Below are 20,248 nucleotides of genomic sequence, written 5' to 3'. Positions count from 1 at the left end.
CCCGACTTCCGTAGCCTCGATGGGTCTCACCAGCTCCTGCACGACAAGAGCTCGTAGGTATTATGCTTTGCATTGCTGGTAAGGGACGGGGCGCAAAGGAAGAGGCGGCTTGGAATCATCGGTGAACACGGGAGAGAGGAGACGTTGTTGAGACCTGGTGGGACTTATGTGTTATGGGGGTGGGACCCGATGCAGACTCGATGTGATCGTTGAACGTTGAATTGTCTCTGTTGACATCATTCCAATTCTTCCTGACTGTCCTCGAGGAGTAGATGCAGGGTCGAAATTCAAAACAAAACAAAAGAAAAACAAGACACTCCCATCCCCGACTTCAGCAGTCTCGATGGGTCTCACCATTCCGGTTCTTCCTGTCCCTCCTCGAGGAGTAGATGCAGGGTCGAAATCGAAAAATAAGATAAAAAAGACACCTCCATCTCCGACTTCAGCAGCCTCGATGGGTCCTAACAGCTCCCCCACGACAACATCTTGCAGGTTTTATGCATTGCATTGCTAGTGAGGGGCCGGACGCGAAGGGCGAGGCAGCTTGGTGTCATCGGTGAGCACGGCAGAGAGGAGACGTCTCATCCGTCGTTCGATCTCAGATCATCACTCTGTACGTCATCATCATCATCATCGACCGAGACCACCACATTGCCATGATCTAGACAGGTCGCATGCAATCAATTATTAAACAAAAAAATAAAAACAAAAGCAAAAAAAACATCGACCGAGACCCCTAGTTTGATTGAAACTGCAGCGAGGCCGTCCTCCGCTTCCTCTCCACCACAGATGTAGGCCGGCGGGTGCCCCCCTTGGTGAAGAGCAACAAGAACCACCGAGCCAGACCTCGGACTTGGCGGCAGCGGTGGCGGATCCCACCTACACCATAGCGGGAGAGGAGAGAGAATGAGTAAGAGCGGCGGCGGTGAGGAGAGCAATAGCAGCAGAAGAGAAGCGGCAGGCAGGGGAACCTCTTTCCTCCCCACCCCCCCCCAAACCTTGCCCCTCCGGCCACAGACACACCAGTCACAGCCAGTCTAACGCCTCATCTCTTCCCCTGCATACCGAGATCTCCGGCCGTCCAGACCGTACCCTTTCCTCCGCTCTGGCGCTCACCGCATCCCAGTCGCTACCCGAGGTCGGGGTTGGACGAGTTGGTTGGGGAAGGGAGCTTTGATGTGGGTTTTAGAAAGACTGATGGACATGTCGCGCGTGCTCTTCATTTCATTTTGTCATCTTGGTTTTTTCCTCCTTTCTGTCTCTCTTTCTATGTGCGGATGGGCCGGGCGGAGAGCAATAGGGAGCCCACATCGACCTCGCGGCCAGCGGTCGGAGGCGGTGGGGTGGAACCGGATGTTTGTACAGTCATGATTTGATGAGGCCGAATGCTACAACGATGAAACAAAAAAAATCTACATAGTTCAATTGATCACGTTTTTGTTCCTCACCCGTTTTTCGGTCTCTCACTAATCGTTACGTACAATCTAGGTAGCCGGGACTATGAAGCGTGACACTAGCCTCTTGTGTGCCTTAGCCCGGAAGTCAGAATCGCCAGCACCAATAGCTCAGTTGGGAGAGCGTCAGACTGAAGTCAAATTTGGTCCATTCCATTAATCCGGGGTAATCTGAAGGTCACCCGTTCAATCCGGGTTTGGTGCATTGATCTTTTGCTTTTGCTACCTTCATGATACGCTTGACGCCGACATCATGGAGGCGGCGAGGCGGCAGCAGAAGGAAGGGGGCTGTTCAGCCTTCGATACCCGGGACTGCGGGAAGCTGGATACCTGCGACCGTCACATGTTGGACTCCCGTGGGCGGAAACTCTGATGAGTATAGTGATGCCTGGGTGTGACCCTGAATGTTATCAAAGGATCGAGATGGAGGTACTTTATGTGCATCAGAGCGGAAGTGTCGTTTATGTACCTTGAGGGCATGTGTCCTCCTTGGGGTCAATGGTCGAACGTCTTCGGGTAGAATCTAAGAGACATGAAAAAACTATTTTCTTGAACCTATGACTCACAATTTTGGGACCGGGCAGAAGTCTGAAGGCATTCGGACGTGCAAATGTTGACAGAAAAGCGGGATGTACTCCCTTGAGGTTGTCTGTCGAGTCCGGTGGGGTCTGAATAGGTGGTATTATCCTTCTATTTCCAAGCTGCCGGGAGTTAACAACTGAAGCCCAACTTGATGGACGGGGAGTCATCCATGCCTTGTTAAAAATCCTCATTTCCGGCGAATGATGACAGACATAACATCATTTTCAATAAAGACATCAGCTACATGTCACTATGGGGGTGTAGCGCAGTGGTAGCGCGTTCGCTTTGCATGCGAAAGGCCCAGGGTTCAATCCCCTGCTCCTCCATTCTTTTTTTTCTTCATTTGTATCCCGCTAGCTCCAGCTTCTTCTTTTCAACCCCGCCGCTCGCCAACACTCCACTGCCAGTAGGTTCTTAATGTATCTCTTAGTGTTTATGTTTTGTCAACGGCCGAGTCGCATCAGTAGGACTGGTGCCGCTCCGCTGCTGAAATCAGACCATCAAGTCACCGACTCCAGACTTTCCATATCGAGCGCATATGCTCCCAAGGCGTAGGTATTGCACGTTCTTGCAAAGGTTCCCACAAGCGAGAATAGTTCCAACACTAAGGAATAGCTGTCCAAGAACCCGCTAGATTCTTATGGCATCTTGAAAAGTTTGGAGACCGCCATGCCAATGATCCACCACCGGCAAGCACCAACTCCTCCCTGGCTTTGCCGGATGCGGTGGAGACATCAGTCCAGTTTCGGAATACGATTTCGACTGCATACTTGCGAACATACAACAGCAAGAGTCGAGACAGCAGAGAAACGAAAGGGGGAAAACACAGTGGGTGGATGGTTCCCTCCGCCACTACTGGAGAATATGTAGGAGGATCTCGCGGATGCCGCGAAGCAATCGCCCGCGACATAGGTTTCGGGCAGTCTGTCAGTCATCCGCCCCGCCTAGAGTACAACGACTTCTTCTCATTGCAATCGCCCATAGGTTCTGGAGCCAGGATAGGTTGAGAAACTAGTAAACTTCTGTTTCACGAGAGGTCCTGGTTTTGGAGCTCGTGGCCTGCACAACGATGTAACTTTTGGCGGTTCTGCGGCTTGGCCATCGATGGACTGGGCAATCTCGGCAGCAAAGCGTGCCTGGTGGCGTGTACCTTAGATCGCGCTCAACCGCGTGGAACGGTTTGGCGCCTGCTGGAACATCCATAGGTGCGTTTCGCCGATGTTTCCCGTACACATGGTGACATGGAGGAAAGCACAGCCAAGAGGTCGTCGTATATCGGTCGTCGAGATCAAGTGCTCTGGCAGATTATTGGTGACGCACTACCGTAAGGGCTCGGAGCTCGAGGCTTCCCCGGCACGGCCAATTTCGGCTTTGAATTTGCGGCCCAAACCTTAACCTTAACCTTAACTGTCCGCGCCGATGGAAAATAAAACGGAGTATTTCTGCCCAGATTCGAACTGGGACCTTTCAAATATACTACGGTATCGTAGCTGATACCAGCGTGAAGCATACTCTACGTGCTAATAATTACACTACAGAACCAGTGGATGTTAGGTACTGTTCTACCATGGTTATGAAGCGGTCGTTTTTTGGGGCGAAACTTTATTTGGAGGAAAGGAAAAAGGTAAACCAGCGGCGAGGTAAGCGGGTGGGGAGTCCGGTTGAAGGAGTGGTGCCTGGAGACCTGATTGATTGATAGCTTTGTCGGTGAAGCCTTGGGGTCATGAGCAGTGCAGTAGGACTGGTCCGAGAAGATCAGCGTGCGGGGACGTTATTGGCTCTGCCTCGAGCACACATATACCGGTAATGGCATCAGGAAATACACCCTGATAATACAGCGAAGGCGATTATCGGGGATGTTGGAAATACTACAAATTCATCAGTAGGTACCTAGTCTGATCATACGAAATCCTGACGTTGTGCGGAAAGATAAGCGATCATTGCACCACCACCGCGCCTATCCGAGCGGAATCCATGATTGTCTCAGTTTGGGTTAGATAATCGGATTCACTAGGTACTTGTTAGTCCAAACGGTCAGTCCATAAATACGCAAGCATTCTCACCAGCCCAGTCCGCCCAGCGCAGCCGAGCCGTGAATATTGAAAGCTGGGCTGTCTCCCAGCTCCATTATGGGTTTGCGCGATGTATGTAGCGGTACATACTCGAATATCCAGCTTACGTAAAGGACGTCGGTATCTATGCATTGGCGATCCCAACGCGATTCAGAGGGCGGTAGTACAGCGCCAAGAGGCCGCGCTCACCACTCATGGCAAGGTGCTGAACTACCGCGAACCGCGTTAACCACATACGACCTCCATGGGTGCATGCTGCATGCAAGTATCGTTGCAACGAGGATTCTTTGGCGAGGAAGCCGGATCGAGGAGCAAGAACTGTAATAGGCTTGCGAACAGGATCTGCTCTGCTCTGGCTCGTCAGTTACCGCTGGTACGTTTTCTGAGGGCGTGGTAGATGGCGGTTTTCGCACCCTTTTCTACTGCTGTATCTATCCAGAATGACTACCTATGCCCATCATTGCTCGCCGGGAATCAGCACCCCAGCAGAAGTGTTTCCCAAAGGCCAGAAAGAAGATACGACGATGCGAGTCTGCGTTCGAAGTCGCCGAACTTCGCCTTGGCCCTTCGCGGCGAGGGAATGCCGTGATTCGTACCGCCTAGACCACCGCGCAAGCTACCTTGACGCACGAATGAAATAACAGACGCGGCGTTTGCATCAATTTGGGCCAACGAGATGAACCCCATGTTCGGTAGGGAGAGAATACTGTGCCTCCGTAGAGCAGTAGAGACGGAAGAACAAAAATTAATATTCGCAGCTATAGAATGATATGATAAGAAACGTCACTCTTCCACGCCTCCGAACGTTCTCTCCTTCATCTTCAACATCAACCCTTGCTTAAACAGAAACAGCCCCGCCTTCTCCGAATCCCAATCTTTGACCATCTCGACCTCAAACTTCCCGAACAGTGTCGGGATGAACTTATAAATCTCCGTGAGCGCCAGATTTCTCCCAATGCAGACTCTATTCCCTCCGCCAAATGAGAACTCCCACTCGGCGTAGTTCTTCTCCAGCCATCTCTCGGGCTTAAACTCCTCGGCGTCTTCGCCGTAGAGGCTCTGGTCACGGCCAATAATCCAGTTGTTGCAGCCGATTTCGGCACCGCCGGGGACGAACACGCCAGGAAGGACGTGTAAGCCGCTCGGGGGAGTAATGCGAGAGAAGATGGAGCCGATGGAGGGAGACAGGCGTAAGGATTCTTTGATGATTGCATTGAGGTAGGGGAACTTGACGGCCTCGTTGTACTGGATTGGATCCGAGAGCTGGCCGGAGGCGCGGAAGGAGTCGATTTCGGCAACGAGCTTCGCCGCCACCTCCGGATGCGTGATGAGATATTTAGTAGTGCCTTGGATCGAGGCCGCGGTTGTGCTGTGGGTTCACTTAGCGAGGACGTGTGCATGCTCGACGGGATGACTACTCACTCGGCCCCGGCGATGAGTGTAGCCATAACCTCTCCCACGACTGTTCCATGTTGTAATGGGCTGCCATCCTCACGCTTTGCAGCTAGGAAATGATTCAGTAGATCTTTCCTTGAAGTTGGATTCTCGACGCGATCTCGGATGAGCTTGTCTGCGAGCGCCATGAGATGGCCAATTCCCTTGTCCGCCGGCATCTTGAACAACGTCCTGCTCATGAATCCTAAAATCTTTTCGAGCTCGCCGAACGTTCCGAAGATGGCGAAGAGGAGGGTGCCGCCCTTGAGCACAGTCAGCGCTGGGGGTTACGGCTAAGAGGAAGGTAGGAAGAGCCCACATGTAGCGCCTCCTCATATCCATTAACGTCCTGACCAGTCCTCATGAACCCAAATGCATTGCCGTAGCCGAGGGAGCTGATGATATCGAAGTTGAGATGATTAACCCACTCGCAAAAGTCGATATCCTTCCCCTCCTTCGCGTGCTTGCGCATGTGACCCATGAACTCCTCCACCAACTCGGTAATACTCGACTCCATCTCCAGAATCGACGACATGGTGTACGCGCCTGCAACCCTTTTTCTCGTCATCTGGTGCAGTTTCGGAGTCCGGGCAAAGAACACTGGCGGCTCGACATCGGGCGCAAAGCTGGAGCCAAACTGCTCGCTCTTCGCGAGCGCATTGGGACCGCGACCGTAGATGACCTTTGCGGCGCGGTGGTCGGAAACACTAACGAAGTTTGGTGAGATTCGGACGACAGGGCCGTATTGACGGTGGAGGTCCTGTAAGATGAGGTGTTGCTTGTCGGAGGTGAGAACCCTCACCCAGTACCAGCGCGTTACCTTCGCCCAGAACTGTGGCAGTCAGCAGTCGGCCCGAAGACGTCATGGAGGCTAGAGGAATCAGGTACGGACAGGGCCAGGGAAGCGGCTAAGTGGGTGAAACCAGATGCTCCGCACGCAGCTGAGCACGAACCAGCCGGTCAGAATCAGTGGCCAGTTCTGAAGCGCGAGTTGCAGGTACGCGTAAAGCACTGATGAGCCTGGTGGTGATTCGGTGGCATTCATGGTGCTGTGTAGTTGGTGAGTTGATGTTTCGTTGGTCGGGGGCCACCTGGTGTGTTATGGGGCACCTGCCCCTGTGGATCCAACTGTATTCGGCACTGCGGGGCATAAATCCGCTGCAAAGAGAAGATTGGCACTGTTACCAAGACACGGGTGGACATCGCGAGGCGTTGGAAAATGTGATTTGGCGCATGTGAGAAGGGGATGCGAATACGGTTATCTACGGTATGAGGTTGCGGGGCAATGTCACTAATACTTGGTGGCGCTCCTGTTAGCCTCCTCGTAGCGCGATCCAATGGTGAAGCCTGTCGTGACTCCAAACGCGCCAGGGTCACGTGGCTGGGATCAAGACATCCCATCAACTGATGCACCCGCAGCCACGATATGATGCTTACAGCACAATCATCGGCTGCACTTCCCAAGCGAACCGTGGGTAAAGAATTCAACTGCTTGTTGCTGAAGGCGACAGCGGTTATCGCCCTCCCTCCCTAAACCCGAGTCTTCCTTTGTTCTGCGTGCCCTGTGCAGCTCGGCGTCCCTGTTTCCGCCGATGGAGAGGATCACATATAGTAGACGCCCCTGTCCCGACTCCCGAGGGTTATCCATCCTGGACAGGATGCTTCCCTTCCGATCTTTCGATCCTTGTCCTTCCTTTTCCCTCGCGGTTCCGGACATTGGAAGTACCGGGTTACGTGAGATCAGTCTCCACTTCCACGTGCTCAGATTGCCCGAGCGTTGGTGCGGGAACTTATATTTCCACAGCTCCGTCGGCTGGTGCGGGGGAGATAGCTCTTCGCCGCTTCTTCGGTTGGTGTGGGGGGCGTCTATGTCCGTAACTCCGTCGGCTGGTGCGGGGGAGGTAGCTATCCGCAGCTCATTTAGTGCGATATTTACGGTCCGGCCCGCTTCCGTTCGGATCTCGGAGGTACATATCTAGTAGATGTGCGGTCGGTGCAGAAGGCGGCGGCTATTATGTGCCGGCACTGGCGTCGGACTTTGGGGAGTCCGGTCCTCCTCTGTAAGCTTGTCCATCTAGCATGCATAGTCTCCATTAGGGATTTGAGACCTCTCACCCCAGTTTCTCCCTCGCATCGTCTTACGAAGACGTTGACGGTTCCCACTGACTGCTCGAAAACGGCGCCGATACTAGCGCGTCAGGTGACCCTCACCAACGATCACTCGCCGCTTGTCGCAGGTGATACGTTGTGATTGGCGATCTTAACTATTATCAACAGCTGCATACGACAGGGTGACTATACGCGATGATCGAACGCAGCAATTGCATGATCACCGAAGGCAGTACACTGGCGGCGTGGATTATGAAGAACGTGAAGAGAAGTTGGAAAAAAACAAAAAGTGAAGCCCCAGGAGGCCACCTTCACCCTGGCCTTACCCACGCGCCCGCAGACAAAGCACCCCTATCCCGCCAAGTTGGTGTCAGGTCTCGAACTCCCGCCGGTTAGCTACTCCAACGCAAGAATCTCACCCACTCCCAACTCGGCCACGGGGCTTCATGATGTTTTGGTAGGGTCACGAGCGATGGTAAACCGCGTACAGCCCGCAACGTGCGCAACGAATCACTCAGTAATCTTGACCGTGAGTCTGGTGGTAATTTACCCCACCACCCACAAACTGGATGCTCATTTCATAAAGTCGTTCCGCCGGAACGACCGGTTCGGTCAACGACCCCGAATTGGCGGCAGGGTTGCCAACGAGCAGCCCTCACTACTTGCTGTTGGCACAACGTACTACACGTAAAGTCCTAGGTAACCAAGTCTCTGAACTCTCTCGCACCCTCTTCCATACGCCCTCCCTCACACAAACCATTCTCTTCCACAACCACCGCAATCCTACAAAATAACTATTTGTTTACGCCTTTCACTGCCTTTACGTAGCGGTGTTAAGCTCGATATCTTCATCACTTTACTGTTTTCCCTTCCCTTCCGAATTTGAACAGAAGAAGCATTGTTGATCCTATCTCCATCTCCACTTCATCCATCAGCAATCCCCTCCACCGCTCCCACCAGCAAAAACTTCCGTCAGCATCCGCGTGAAAATTCCTACATACCTGTCCTGTGGTATTCCCGCCGACGGTGGACTGAGGTATTCTCCGCTCATCCTCCCGAGCTCAACACCTGCTCCGGCGGGAGAGGTCAGCATTGACAAACGTCACTCAAAGTACTTGCTACACGACACGAGGTGGACTGCTATTGAAGCACAGGGAGCGGGAGCAATACGACGGAACTGGTATCGATCTCGCGATCAGCGGTAGGTTCCAACAGCTGGGGGGTGCAACCGGATAGTCTGCCATGATCTACAAGGTCAAATGCAAAGATGGTTAAACCAAAACAAAGCAGACCAAAGGTGTCGTGTGAAAGTGCCGCCCGCATTCCCGACCCCGGGATACAGTTCCGAACGACAGTAATCAAATAGGCCCTCTACGCACATGTCGCGCCTTGTTGCTCGAGTCTAAAATAAAGTTTTGCCCAGAAATTCGGTTGATTCATAGTCATAGATGAACAGTGCTAGATATTCAATGGTTCTGTGGTGTAAAGGTTTGCACGCAGAGTATTCTTCACGATAGTATCTTCTGGTACTGAAGTTTATCTGGAAAGGTCCTAGTTCGAATCTGGGTAGAACCGATTTAATTTTCCCCTGCTGAGGGGATTTGAGCTTTCGTTTGGTGGGTTGGCACGGCGCGGTGTCATATGATGCGAGGGGAACGCGCCAGAAAACTTCCCATCTCTTCGGCGGAGTCCTCATAGTAACGTGAAGCTTCTTGCTTTTAATGATCTCGAATACACGAGCATTGGTCTTCGTAGTGCGATCTTGCCCTCCGTCGGGTCCATGCATGGGACTGGACTACACACATCTAGTTGATCGGAGGTGTGAATTAAATAGACCGGACCGCCAGAAAGGCCAGACGTGACAGGTTGAAATTAAATACAGGTCGCCTCCGTCCAGTAAGCTTGCGAACGGGACAGAACGGAGTACTTTTGCAGCGCAAGGATTGGGGATGGTTGACTCGCGGGAAGGGCTGGGCGGAGAGACCTATTGACCTCGCGCTCGTGCCAACAGCCAGGTTGGAAACAGGACATGTAATCTGCCAAGATCTGTTCTATTGCGGTCGAATGCAACGATGCTTAAGCAAAAAAAACAAAGCCGGCCGCGCAAGACGTATGACGTGATATCTACTTCCGAGTGATATATCGTGCTTCACCCGTCTTGCCAAAAACAAAAACCTTGACCACCCCCCGGTGGGTGGCTTGGAAACCCCAAGAGCTGAAAGGGCTTTCACCCGGGTTTGAACCAGGGAAATTCCCTCAACTCCCCTCGCCGATTGCATGGTCTAAACCACGAGACCACGCGGGGTTTTTTCCGTGCTGGATACATGAATTCGAACCTCATGAAGTAGTGCGTGCCCACCGCGATCGACAATAATAACAACACAACGATGAAGTGACGTCCGCCAGATCAGATCCCCATCGCCTTGCAACCGCTGCCCCACCGCTGCACCACATCACACTGTGGAGAGGAACCTGTCTTGCAGACTGGATTTCAATTTTCCGCCATGTGCACCGCCGCATATAGTCGCCTTCACATATGGAAAGCTCGATGCATGCTCATAAAGTGGGGAGTGTCCCCGCGATGGAATATAACAACACAACGACGAAGTGACATCCGCAAGATCACAGTCCCCATCGCCTTGCCACGGTTGCACCACCGCTGCGCCAGGTCACCCTGTGGAGAGGAGCCAGTCTTGCATATTGCAGACAGGATTTCCATTTTCCGCCATGACACAACAATGAAACACCGCCCTCATTCCCGACCCCTCGACCCCGCGATACAGTTCCGAAAGACAGTACCTACCATATTGAGCCGTGTACTAATGTCGTTAGCCTTATGTAGGGCTTGAATAGGCAAACAGTCCTCGTATTAGCCAGCTATAAGCCCGTTGAGCTCGTGAGGCCTCCGTAAGGGCTGTGTTAAACTAAGGCTGATGATCTCATTTCCCTAAAATTGTCGTAACTCCTACATAATGCATATGCAGCAATAACCACCATCACCTAAATTGGCCTTGTAACTTTGTAAGCCTCATAGCTTTCGTCAGGCCCATATCGTCATTGTTGAAATGCACAGCACTGCCGTACAATAATGACTGTGAACCTGGCAGGTTTTGTGAAGCATGATGGGATGTATCAGCCCAGGACAGAAAACCCATTATGATGTAAGTTTTCAATGAGCCCTTATTCGAACTATGGGCTCTATCACTCTTATGAGTTAGTAGCTCATATGCGAAAATCAGACTGCGTGACACGGAAATTCTTATATCCGCCTTGTGTTGTCTGGCACTGGCACTGGCACTCCGAGCAGGAGATGTTGTGCCCAACGCACGCTGCACTGAGTGCGGGGGCCGACAAAAGCTCTAGCATTCACTGCAGAGGAGAGAGTGGAGATGGGGGGGGGGGGGGTTGTTCGTCTATTCCGTAGATGATGATGTGATAGAGAGAGAGAGAGAGAGAGAGAGACAGCTCCGACAGCTCCCCCTCTTTCCCACAAGAATTCATCGGCTTCAATCAAACCCGCCAGATAATGTCCTCACGTATTTTTAGACGCGCGCAGACTTTGCTGAAGACAGATATGATTTTTGCAGTTTAAAACTCTCGAGCCCACGGCTCGTCCTCTTCATCTTTCTAACAGCTCCTCCTCTCGCCACAGCTCCCCAATCACCAGGCCTGGTAAGCTTCCGTCCAGTCCCAGATAGGTCCTCCATCACTTCATCGCCTCGCTGACAGCTCCTTCTCTCGCCCGCAGCTCCCCCATCACTTTCACCTCTCGGTGACAGCTTCTGCATCACTTCCTCCACTTCCTCCACCCGCCGCAACTGCTACTCCCTCCACAACTGCTACTCCCTCCGCAACTGCTACTCTTGCCGCAACTGCTACTCCCACCGCAACTACTGATACTTTCGCTGATATCTCACCTCTCATATAGCTACTACTCCTGCTGCAGCTCCTACATTCCCGGATAGATTCTCTTGCTGATACTACTATCTCTTACAGTTACCATCGCTGCAACTCCTCCTTTCCCTGATAGTTCCTCCATCACTTTCTCCTCTTCATCCTGTCGCTGCCAGACCGGTATCCACGGTCAGGGACAGTAGGGGGACACAGTATGGTGAGTAGGAGACTGGGAAGCGGGGAAGAAGAGTAGTTTAGGTATATAAGGGTACGGAACAAGTCAGTCATCGTCAAGTGAAGACCATTGATACGTGATAAGTTTGACATTGAGATGGGGCTTCTCACAGAAGAGCCACTATGGAAACCTTTTGAGCGTATAAGCCTTACTAATCCTTATTTTCCAAAATTCCCTACAGAGCCCATATGAAACCCTTATGGGCTTCTAAGGCGGGCCGGCCAGTAGGCGTTGCAGAAGGCTTACGAGTCGGGACTGATTTTCACTGCACTCAGGATTGAGGAAGCCATATTCGACAATCAGAGCTGGAATTTGAAAACCCTGACTAAGCCATATTTTACGACTAGAGTTTTGGGGAAAAAATACTAATATGAATCGCCCTACGGTGGTTACTTTATTTTCCATCTTCCTTCTTTTTTTTGCTTCTCTCGGCGCATCCGAAACGGTTGCATGATAGAAAGCACGAGTGAGACATGAAGCACGGCTGTTTTTGCGATCCGGCTGAAACTTCAAGAGGTTGACTGTTGATCTTCAATTGGACCCACCAACGTATCGGGCATTCATGATTCAACCGTTCAGCTTCACTGATCCCCCTTGAATCCTCCCCGCCCCCCTTCCTGCCGCCTCATAAATAACCCTCCCAACTCTGTCTTGCCATCCTACCTTAGCCCTCACCACACATCTACACACGCCCAGGAAGATACGCACGAACGCATAAACGAATGCACAAACGAACGAAGACAACCAATTATCGATCCCGCACAGCAACCATCGAAGCACCGCTAGCAACAACAGCAAAGATGTCTGGAAATCCAGCCAACTGCAAGATCTGCTTCAGCCCGATGCCGTCCACGACAGTTCCCACGCTGCAGCCTTGCGGTGACAAGGGCATCCACGAAGTCTGCTGGGCCAAGAACACGCGCGACGGCACCGAGAAGACGGTACTGTGCCCGGTCTGCGGTAGAGAGGTGGAGTGGGTTGTGAAAGCCAACATCCGGGTCGTCGTGGGTGGTGATGATTTCCTGTAGCGTGTCGTGGGGAGAATTGGCTCGTCATATGGGGTTCCGTTTTGATAATTGGAGGTATACGCTGCCTGCGAAGCAGAGGTTGGGCACCTGAATACTATCAAATCATCGTTCTGAAACATAAGCGAGGGTCGCGAGTGATATCCTGTGCATGATTCATTTGAACCCAACATGAAGGATTTGTCGGATTATTGTAAGCCGTGCTGTGCCCCGAATGGGTCGTGTATGTACGTCTGCGGCGTCCGAAGTATCCGCTCTTACCAACCCGCAATAAATCGTCGACGGGGGGGTAGCCTTCCATGCCAGGTACTTCGCCACCTGCTACGTACGGACTAACGGCAGCAGCCGATGGTACATGCGATCCGCGCGCAGAAGCCTCCACGCGGTTACTCTTGTCGGGTCGCGCTGCCTCAGTGGATTGCAGTCCAGCCCCGTCAAGCAAATCGGTGGACGGGATGGACAACTTTTGCAGTGCAAGGATCAGCGGAGACGGATGAGCAGGCCTATTGGACTCTCCCGGGTACCTCACCTCTTGATTTGCCTTTTTACTCGAGTCTAAAATAAGGCTTTACCCAGAAATTCGACCGATTCATAGTGATAAATGAACAGTGCTAGATATCCGATGGTTCTGTGGTGTAATGGTTAGCACGCAGAGTTGCTTCACGATAGTATCTGCTGGTACTGAAGTTTATCTGGAAAGGTCCCAGTTCGACTCTGCGCAGAACCGATTTATTTTCCCCTGCTGGGGGATTTAAGGTTTCGCTTGATGGGTTGGGGCGAATCAGGGGGTGGGAAGAAGTGATGAAACCCTCCATTTTTGGGGGCATCATGAGTCGCGGCAGCTTGGAAAAGCTTACTTTTATCCATCGCGGATATAAGATCAATGTTCTATATACTTCGGTTCAGTCTGTTTGGGCCCATGGACGGGATCAAACTACCTACATGATACATCCAGTCCATCCCGAGGTGTGTGTTAGACGGACTGCAGTCGAATGCCAAAACTGGTACGAGTACAGCGAAAAAACATCGTAAGGCGACATGAATCACAACAGAGAAAGCTCCGTGGCGTAACATCAGTGGATGCGGTGATTGAGGGTAGTACGGTACGAGTGTAGCACCTAGGGGCACTGGATGAAGATGACGCGCGCCGGCGTTGCTGGTACTGCACGAAATTCAACACTCAATATATGTACTACAATAAGATCTGCCGTTATCTACCAAGGTCGAACATTGTAATGATGCTTAAAACCCCAAAAAATAGCCGGCAGCTTTTTTTGTTCCTTCATTGATTGCATGCGGCCTATCTAGATCATGGCAATATCTACTCTTTCACCCCCGTTTCCCGCCAGTGTCCATCCCAAATTTCATCAGGAGGCCCGATGTTGCTTTCCCTGCACCCGCCGTGGCCGAAAAGCCAAAAAAACAACCGGCAGCGGAAGGCAAGGCGTGTCACGTGATACACATTGGCGAGTGATATTCCTTGCACCACCCGCCTTGCCAAAAACAAAAACGAAAACCTTCACCACCCCCGACGGGTGGCTTGGAAACCCCAGGAGCTGACAGGGCTTTCACCCAGGTTTGAACCGGGGGCATTCCCTCAACTCCCCTTGCCGATTGCATGGTCTAAACCACTAGACCACGCGGGGTTTTTTTCCGCGCTGGATGCATGATTTCGAACCTCATAAAGTGATGGGTACTACCCCGCGATGGATAATAACAACTCAACGACGAAGTGGCGTCTGCCAGATCGAATCGTCGTCGCCTTGCCACCGTTGTGCCACCGCGGCACCACATCACCTTGTAGGGAGAACCCAAGTCAGCCATTAACTCACGCCTTCCACTACCTTTGCGTCGACCGGTGCCATGACTCACGATCGATATCTTCATCACTTTACAATTTTTCCCGCCCTTCCGAATTCGAACAGAAGAAGCATCATTGATCCTATCTCAATCTCTACTTCACCAGCCGTCCCCTCCACCGCTCAAACCAGTAGAATCTCCCTTCAGTATCGTGAGCATTCCTACATACCTGACCTGTGACGTTCCCGCTGACGGTGGACATTGGACTGAGGTGCTGGACGGAGAACAATACTAGGGAACTGGTATAAAGATTGCGGCCAGCGGCCGGTACCAACTGCTGAGTAAAAGCAGATATTTAATCTGCCACGATCTACTAAGGTCAAACGTAATGATGATTAAACTCCAAAAAAGCCGACAGCGCAAGGCTTGTTGTTGATATTATGCGTCTTGTTGTCTGTTCCGGAGTCACTGCTACTTTCCACTGTCTACTTTCGACTACCCTTTGCATACTGCCCTCATTTCCTTCGTGGCTGCTTAACATTATCTATGGATTTGTCTGTGGCTTCTCATCATAATCAGCCTCGTCAGCTGGAAACCTTCAAGCCCCAGCCCAGTCCGGCGACCACTCTCGTCGCATCTTCTGTCTGAGGCCCGGCCTTCTCGTCGTCTACACGAGCTCGTTTCCCTTTATAAGCAGTCTTCTTTCTCATGTTTCTCGTATCAATACATCAATCAAGCCAAGTTCTTCTTTACATTCCAACCCTTGTCTTCTGATATTGATGAGTGATATTGAGTGCACCACCCGTCTTGCCAAAAACAAAAATAAAAACCTTCACTAGCCCCGGTGGGTGGCTTGGAAACCCCAAGAGCTGAGTGTTTTCACTCGGGCTTGAACCCACAGCTTTCCTCAACTAATGCATGGTCTAGACCCCTAGACGGGGTTTTTTCCGTGCTGGATACATGAATTCAAACCTCATAAAGTACAGTGCGTGCCCCACCACTCGATGGAAAGTACCAACGACGAACTTCGAAGTAGTGACCATGGCCCAAAGCTATATACCAAGGGCTTGTGCACGAGATGGCGATAGGTACTCCTCAATATTCCGGCTATAGGTACATACTGTGATGGCATAATTAATGGACGTGCGGATGGCTGGAGATGACTTGCGATCACGATGGCCCTCCTATATTACGTATCGGTGAAGCTCTCCACAGCCCGCAACGGACCGCGCGCTTCAGACACTGGCAGATCACGTTCACAGAGTCGTGCATTCGATCGAGTGAGCATGCATGTCCAGAGGCACTGCAGCCCGACGAGAATCTGAACAACAGCAGTACCGTCGTTTATCTATCTACTCCTGTCTCCGCATTCTATCTTTCTGAGAAATGGTATAGAACATCAAGGGCCGTCGTGTGTGTGGTTCCCATTTCTATTCAGTCTTAGTAACTCCACGTCTCGTCGTTATCGCCGAAGATAGTGTCCCCAACCGTGTCTGATCCGAGGCCTCCGGACTAAGAGCGTAACCCCGAACCCAGATCGTGGGTGGTAACGAGGTCCATAGTGACTCTCGAAGTAACCTACTCCGAGCGGGGAAAACTGGACGTGCGGATATGACGATCTTCACCACTGGAGTAGGTATGTACACCGAACCTTTGGGGTAGCTCTGGATGGATCTCGCCATCAAGCTGCCTATATAGTGAGTTCCATCTTGCTGCTCACGGAGAGGATCCGACGTTGTATTTGCCGAGAAAAGCAGAAGACGCGGATATAGCCGGCTCCCTTGCCGGCGCCGCGGAGGTCTTGATTTGCCCCCGCCTAGCTGGAAAGCGGAAACGAAGATCAGATGGGTAGCAATGACACCCGACCGCAGGGCACCTCGCTACTGGTTGTACCGGCGCCGACGGGTGGGGGAATATGATACTCGGTAGGTCCTGCACGGCGGGGCGTTCCGATAAGCGTCTGCGAACCATAATTTCTCGAAGGATGGCATGTAGGGCCAAGAGGCTCTGACGGGACTAGGTAGCATCTCCCTCGTATTCGGGTTCGATGGACGGGGGTGGCGGCACACGGATCATGGGTGTAGTTATAGCCGGTGCCTGGCGATCAGGCTTTATCTTTATATGACAGCCACCCCGGCGCCCGGCGATCAGGCTGTACCACCCCGGCGCCACGAGTGCATGAAACAATAGCTAGCGGAGGAAACTGGCCCCGCTCCGGAGTCCGATGCTCACGGCCGGTGCGGCGGCATCAATCTCGAACACACCACGGCCAACAGTGCTGGAACCATAGTCGTTGCCCCTACGCAGCCGAGACGACGTCACGTCCAGGTCCTTGGAAAGCGTGAACGCGATCTGACCGCACTCCCGTCATTCCCTTCTCCGCGTCTCATGTTCACCATGTCGATGTCGGTCTTCTCCTCAATCCGGCGAAACATAGTGCCGAATCAGCTCGCTTGCCATCCGCCGTCGCATGAGACGGAGCTGCGGACTGTCCCGGTATTTGTTCCCCACTTGCGGATGTCGTTGCCACTTCCCCGAGTCGGCGAGTGGAAAACAGATACCCCGCAGACGAAGCACGGTGCAATCCAAAAAGCCAATACGAAGCGGGTCGAGGCACTGTGGTGGAGGTATATACATGCATAAATACCGGTCCGCATCTGACGCAGAGGGCAATATTGCCAAGCGCTGTCGGATGGCGCCTCGCATAGTGTCAGCTGTCGCAATGGAGGAGTCGCCCCCGAGTTCACTTCGTTTCTGGTGAAACGGCGCTAGAATGCCTACATATTCTACATACCCAAGAGCACGACCAGGAATTCGGGTGAACACTCAAACCAGTAACTGCCACTATATTCTTACCTTGTCCTCATGAGCAGACAGGAAATGTATAGGGTAATTACGGTATCGGCCTGCGGGGCTTCATCTTCATGTCCTAGCCCCCGCCCCCGCCCCTGCCCCCGCCCCCGCCCCCCACATATCCCAAATAGCTTGCCTACTGCAGCGTACTATAAAACTTTATATACCTCTATTGCGGGAGATGTAAGGCTCAGCGGCAATTGTAGCCTGCCAGCCCGTCTTAGGACGTTTGGCCTACAGGCTACTATATGAATACAGAGTGGCTATTCAGACAGTTTCGCCGACTAGCGGCACGGCGCGGCGCCAGGGAAAGGCTGAAGAATGATCAGCGAAACACGCAACAATAAACTTACGGCAAAACGACTTGGTCGGGGGGAAGAGCTGGGTACTGAAACCTCTATCGAGCTGAGGAACCTGTTTTGTTGATTCTTCTCAGATCGATATTCCAGTGGCGGTATCTATCGTCCTTTGAGACCGCCACGGCTGAGATTCTGCTAGCTCCCTTCCAGCCTGATATAGGTATACCATACATACTTCTTATACATATATTCAACAACTCCGCAGTGTTGATAATGCTTACATATCTAGTTGGCTGGGTACTCTACATCTTTCACATGTAGGTGCGCGCACGGCCTACAGGCTGTCTATATATGTTGTGTTCCAATTTCATGGAGAAACTTGGCAATTGTACCTAGCTCAGGGCAGCTATATATTATTCCGTCCATGTCATCTACATAGAACCCGCCGGTCCCGTTAATTTCTCTAAGCGGGGGGGATATTGGGTGTGGAGATGGTGTATGGTGGAGTGGTACATAGAGTATATCCGGCTTGGATATAGACGGCAGGCGGCGGCGGGGGTGGTGGTGGTGCTCGTGGGGTCCAGCACCCCGGCAATTCCGGAACCGTTTATATTAACGGTTGTGCCTATGTGGCTATGTATCCGAAGAAACTTTTGGTTGCCCAGGTTACCGGTATCCGATATCATGCGAACGCACTCTACTCGTGGCATCGGACATCCACCACCATCACCATCATCACCACACTTTTCGTTTCATGTCGACCGCGACCTTCCGGAACTAGTATTCTTTGCATCCCAAAGTTGCCAGTTGAAGGGAGAGATGTGCGAGTTCCAGAGTTCGAAAAGCTGCCGTATGATACTATACTATACGTCTGCCACCGGTGCAAGGGCACGAACACTATCCCGTATATCATGATTTGTCGCACTGTGTTTATTACTCCATGTTGCACCAAAGAAAGGAGGACCTCGGGCACTGGACGTCTTGACGATTTTCACCGAGCTTCATGTCGTTGCAGAAACCATTCGTGACAATTGCGGCCGAGATACACAGTGATCGCGAAGGCCCATCAATACTATAATAGGGAGGGCTTCGAAGCTGAATGATAGTTGGATTTCTTCATCCACTCACGGTTTCAAGCTTCCATTCACTATATCGAATATCACTCCCATCACGTTACATACGACAACTCCCAGCAGCATGAAGTTTGAAATCATCGGATGGGCCCTCGTGGGTCTTCTGCAGCTCACCTCCGTAAGACTTCTTCTCTCTTTCATGGGCAATGAGGACGCACATTGACAGGATACTGTTTAGGCTGCCCCCTCGATTGTCAAGCGCCAGGCCAGTGAGGCGGCCCCGGTTGGATACGCCACCATGAACGGAGGTATGTACATACCTTTCTTCCTTGGGCGAGGAGAGGTGCAAAGGTGGATAGCTGATTCGCCCAACTTTGATAGGCACTACCGGTGGAATTGGTGGCACAGTCACTACCGTCACTACGGAGGCCGGCTTGATTGCTGCCGTCGCCGGTGATGAGAAGAAGATCGTCTACATCAGCGGAACCATCACTGGTACCTCCATGGTCGACATCGGCTCCAACACCAGTGTCCTTGGAAAGAACTCCGCCTCCGGTACGTACCTTCTGTAACTAAGAGTATCGTGAGGGAGTTTACTAATATCTCCCGGTAGGCCTGGTTGGAATCGGTCTTAGAATCTGGAGGCACAACAACGTCATCATCCGCAACATCAAGACGTCCAAGGTCCTCAAGCCGGTGGATGCGATCGGAATCCAGGCGTCCAAGAACGTTTGGGTCGACCACGTTGAGTTCTCCTCCGACATGACCCACAACAAGGACTACTACGATGGTCTCCTCGACATCACCCACGGATGTAAGACCTCTTCTGCCTCCCCTAATGAACAAGGATTGTGTGCTAACTCCGCAAAAGCCGACTGGGTCACCGTCTCTTACTGCCACTTCCACGACCACTACAAGACCTCGCTAGTCGGCCACTCGGACAACAACGGTTCTGAAGACAAGGGACACTTGACGGTCACCTACAAGCACAAGTAAGTCTCTTATACAGCTTCCGCGCCCCTAATGCCACGCTTACTAACCTCCCATCAGCTACTTCCAGAACATCAACTCGCGCGCGCCCTCGCTGCGCTTCGGAACCGGCCACGTCTTCAACAACTACTACGAGAACATCAGCCTGGGCATCAACACGCGCCAGGGTGCGCAGATGCTCATTCAGAACAACGTGTTCCAGAACGTCACCTCGCCGCTGTACGCCACCGACGAGGGCTTCGCCGTTGCCACCGGAAACGACTTTGGCGGCGGTGTCAACGAGGCCCCCGTAGGTACCCTTACCGCTATGCCCTACAGCTTCACCCTCGCCGCGACCGCGGACACGAAGGCGCAGGTCATCGCCGGTGCGGGAAATAAGCTTACTATCGCTTAAGTGGCCCACTGCCGCTGGGGCTGAGGGGAGGAGA

At 52.3% G+C, this 20,248-nt stretch overlaps 3 protein-coding genes and 4 non-coding genes across 7 annotated transcripts; 6 read left to right on the top strand and 1 right to left on the bottom strand.

Annotated features, from left to right (window-relative positions):
• Positions 1–1,554: 1,554 nt before the first annotated feature.
• On the top strand, positions 1,555–1,659 carry BZA05DRAFT_t262. Its single transcript has one exon. It is a non-coding gene; the product is annotated as a tRNA-Phe (tRNA).
• A 631-nt stretch (positions 1,660–2,290) lies between these two features.
• Positions 2,291–2,362, top strand: BZA05DRAFT_t263. Its single transcript has one exon. It is a non-coding gene; the product is annotated as a tRNA-Ala (tRNA).
• A 2,477-nt stretch (positions 2,363–4,839) lies between these two features.
• BZA05DRAFT_408584 (cytochrome P450) lies at positions 4,840–6,846 on the bottom strand. The gene is made up of 4 exons (XM_051484720.1): positions 6,435–6,846; positions 5,862–6,374; positions 5,531–5,805; positions 4,840–5,477 (listed from the first exon to the last, which is right to left on the bottom strand). The coding sequence occupies exons 1-4, from the start codon at positions 6,585–6,587 to the stop codon at positions 4,892–4,894; spliced, it is 1,527 nt and encodes a 508-aa protein (XP_051336151.1). The 5' UTR covers positions 6,588–6,846; the 3' UTR covers positions 4,840–4,891.
• A 2,276-nt stretch (positions 6,847–9,122) lies between these two features.
• On the top strand, positions 9,123–9,226 carry BZA05DRAFT_t264. The gene has a single exon. It is a non-coding gene; the product is annotated as a tRNA-Asn (tRNA).
• Positions 9,227–12,580: 3,354 nt separating this feature from the next.
• Positions 12,581–12,899, top strand: BZA05DRAFT_448039 (uncharacterized protein; the record flags this gene model as incomplete). Its single annotated transcript, XM_051487216.1, has 2 exons — positions 12,581–12,753; positions 12,809–12,899. 2 exons carry the CDS (start codon positions 12,581–12,583, stop codon positions 12,897–12,899), a joined length of 264 nt encoding a protein of 87 aa, XP_051336150.1.
• A 530-nt stretch (positions 12,900–13,429) lies between these two features.
• On the top strand, positions 13,430–13,532 carry BZA05DRAFT_t265. The gene has a single exon. It is a non-coding gene; the product is annotated as a tRNA-Ala (tRNA).
• A 5,422-nt stretch (positions 13,533–18,954) lies between these two features.
• On the top strand, positions 18,955–20,214 carry BZA05DRAFT_438676 (putative pectate lyase; the record flags this gene model as incomplete). Its single annotated transcript, XM_051486504.1, has 6 exons — positions 18,955–19,008; positions 19,069–19,138; positions 19,239–19,385; positions 19,444–19,644; positions 19,702–19,822; positions 19,881–20,214. The coding sequence occupies 6 exons, from the start codon at positions 18,955–18,957 to the stop codon at positions 20,212–20,214; spliced, it is 927 nt and encodes a 308-aa protein (XP_051336149.1).
• Positions 20,215–20,248: the final 34 nt, after the last annotated feature.

This window comes from Tricharina praecox (assembly GCF_024521635.1).
Source record: "Tricharina praecox strain CBS 144465 chromosome Unknown BZA05scaffold_28, whole genome shotgun sequence".
NCBI classification, from domain to species: Eukaryota; Fungi; Ascomycota; class Pezizomycetes; order Pezizales; family Pyronemataceae; genus Tricharina; species Tricharina praecox.
The sequence above is the reverse complement of the archived record's forward strand: the minus strand, read 5'-3'. Positions and strand labels throughout refer to the sequence as shown.

Excerpts from the sequence above, each read along its gene's own strand:
- BZA05DRAFT_408584 (XM_051484720.1), bottom strand. The coding sequence starts at position 6,587 with ATGAATGCCACCGAATCACCACCAGGCTCATCAGTGCTTTACGCGTAC. Across the intron at positions 6,375-6,434 it reads TTAGCCGCTTCCCTGGCCCT|TTCTGGGCGAAGGTAACGCG; the intron begins GTCCGTACCTGA and ends TGACTGCCACAG. Across the intron at positions 5,806-5,861 it reads GATATGAGGAGGCGCTACAT|GGCGGCACCCTCCTCTTCGC; the intron begins GTGGGCTCTTCC and ends ACTGTGCTCAAG.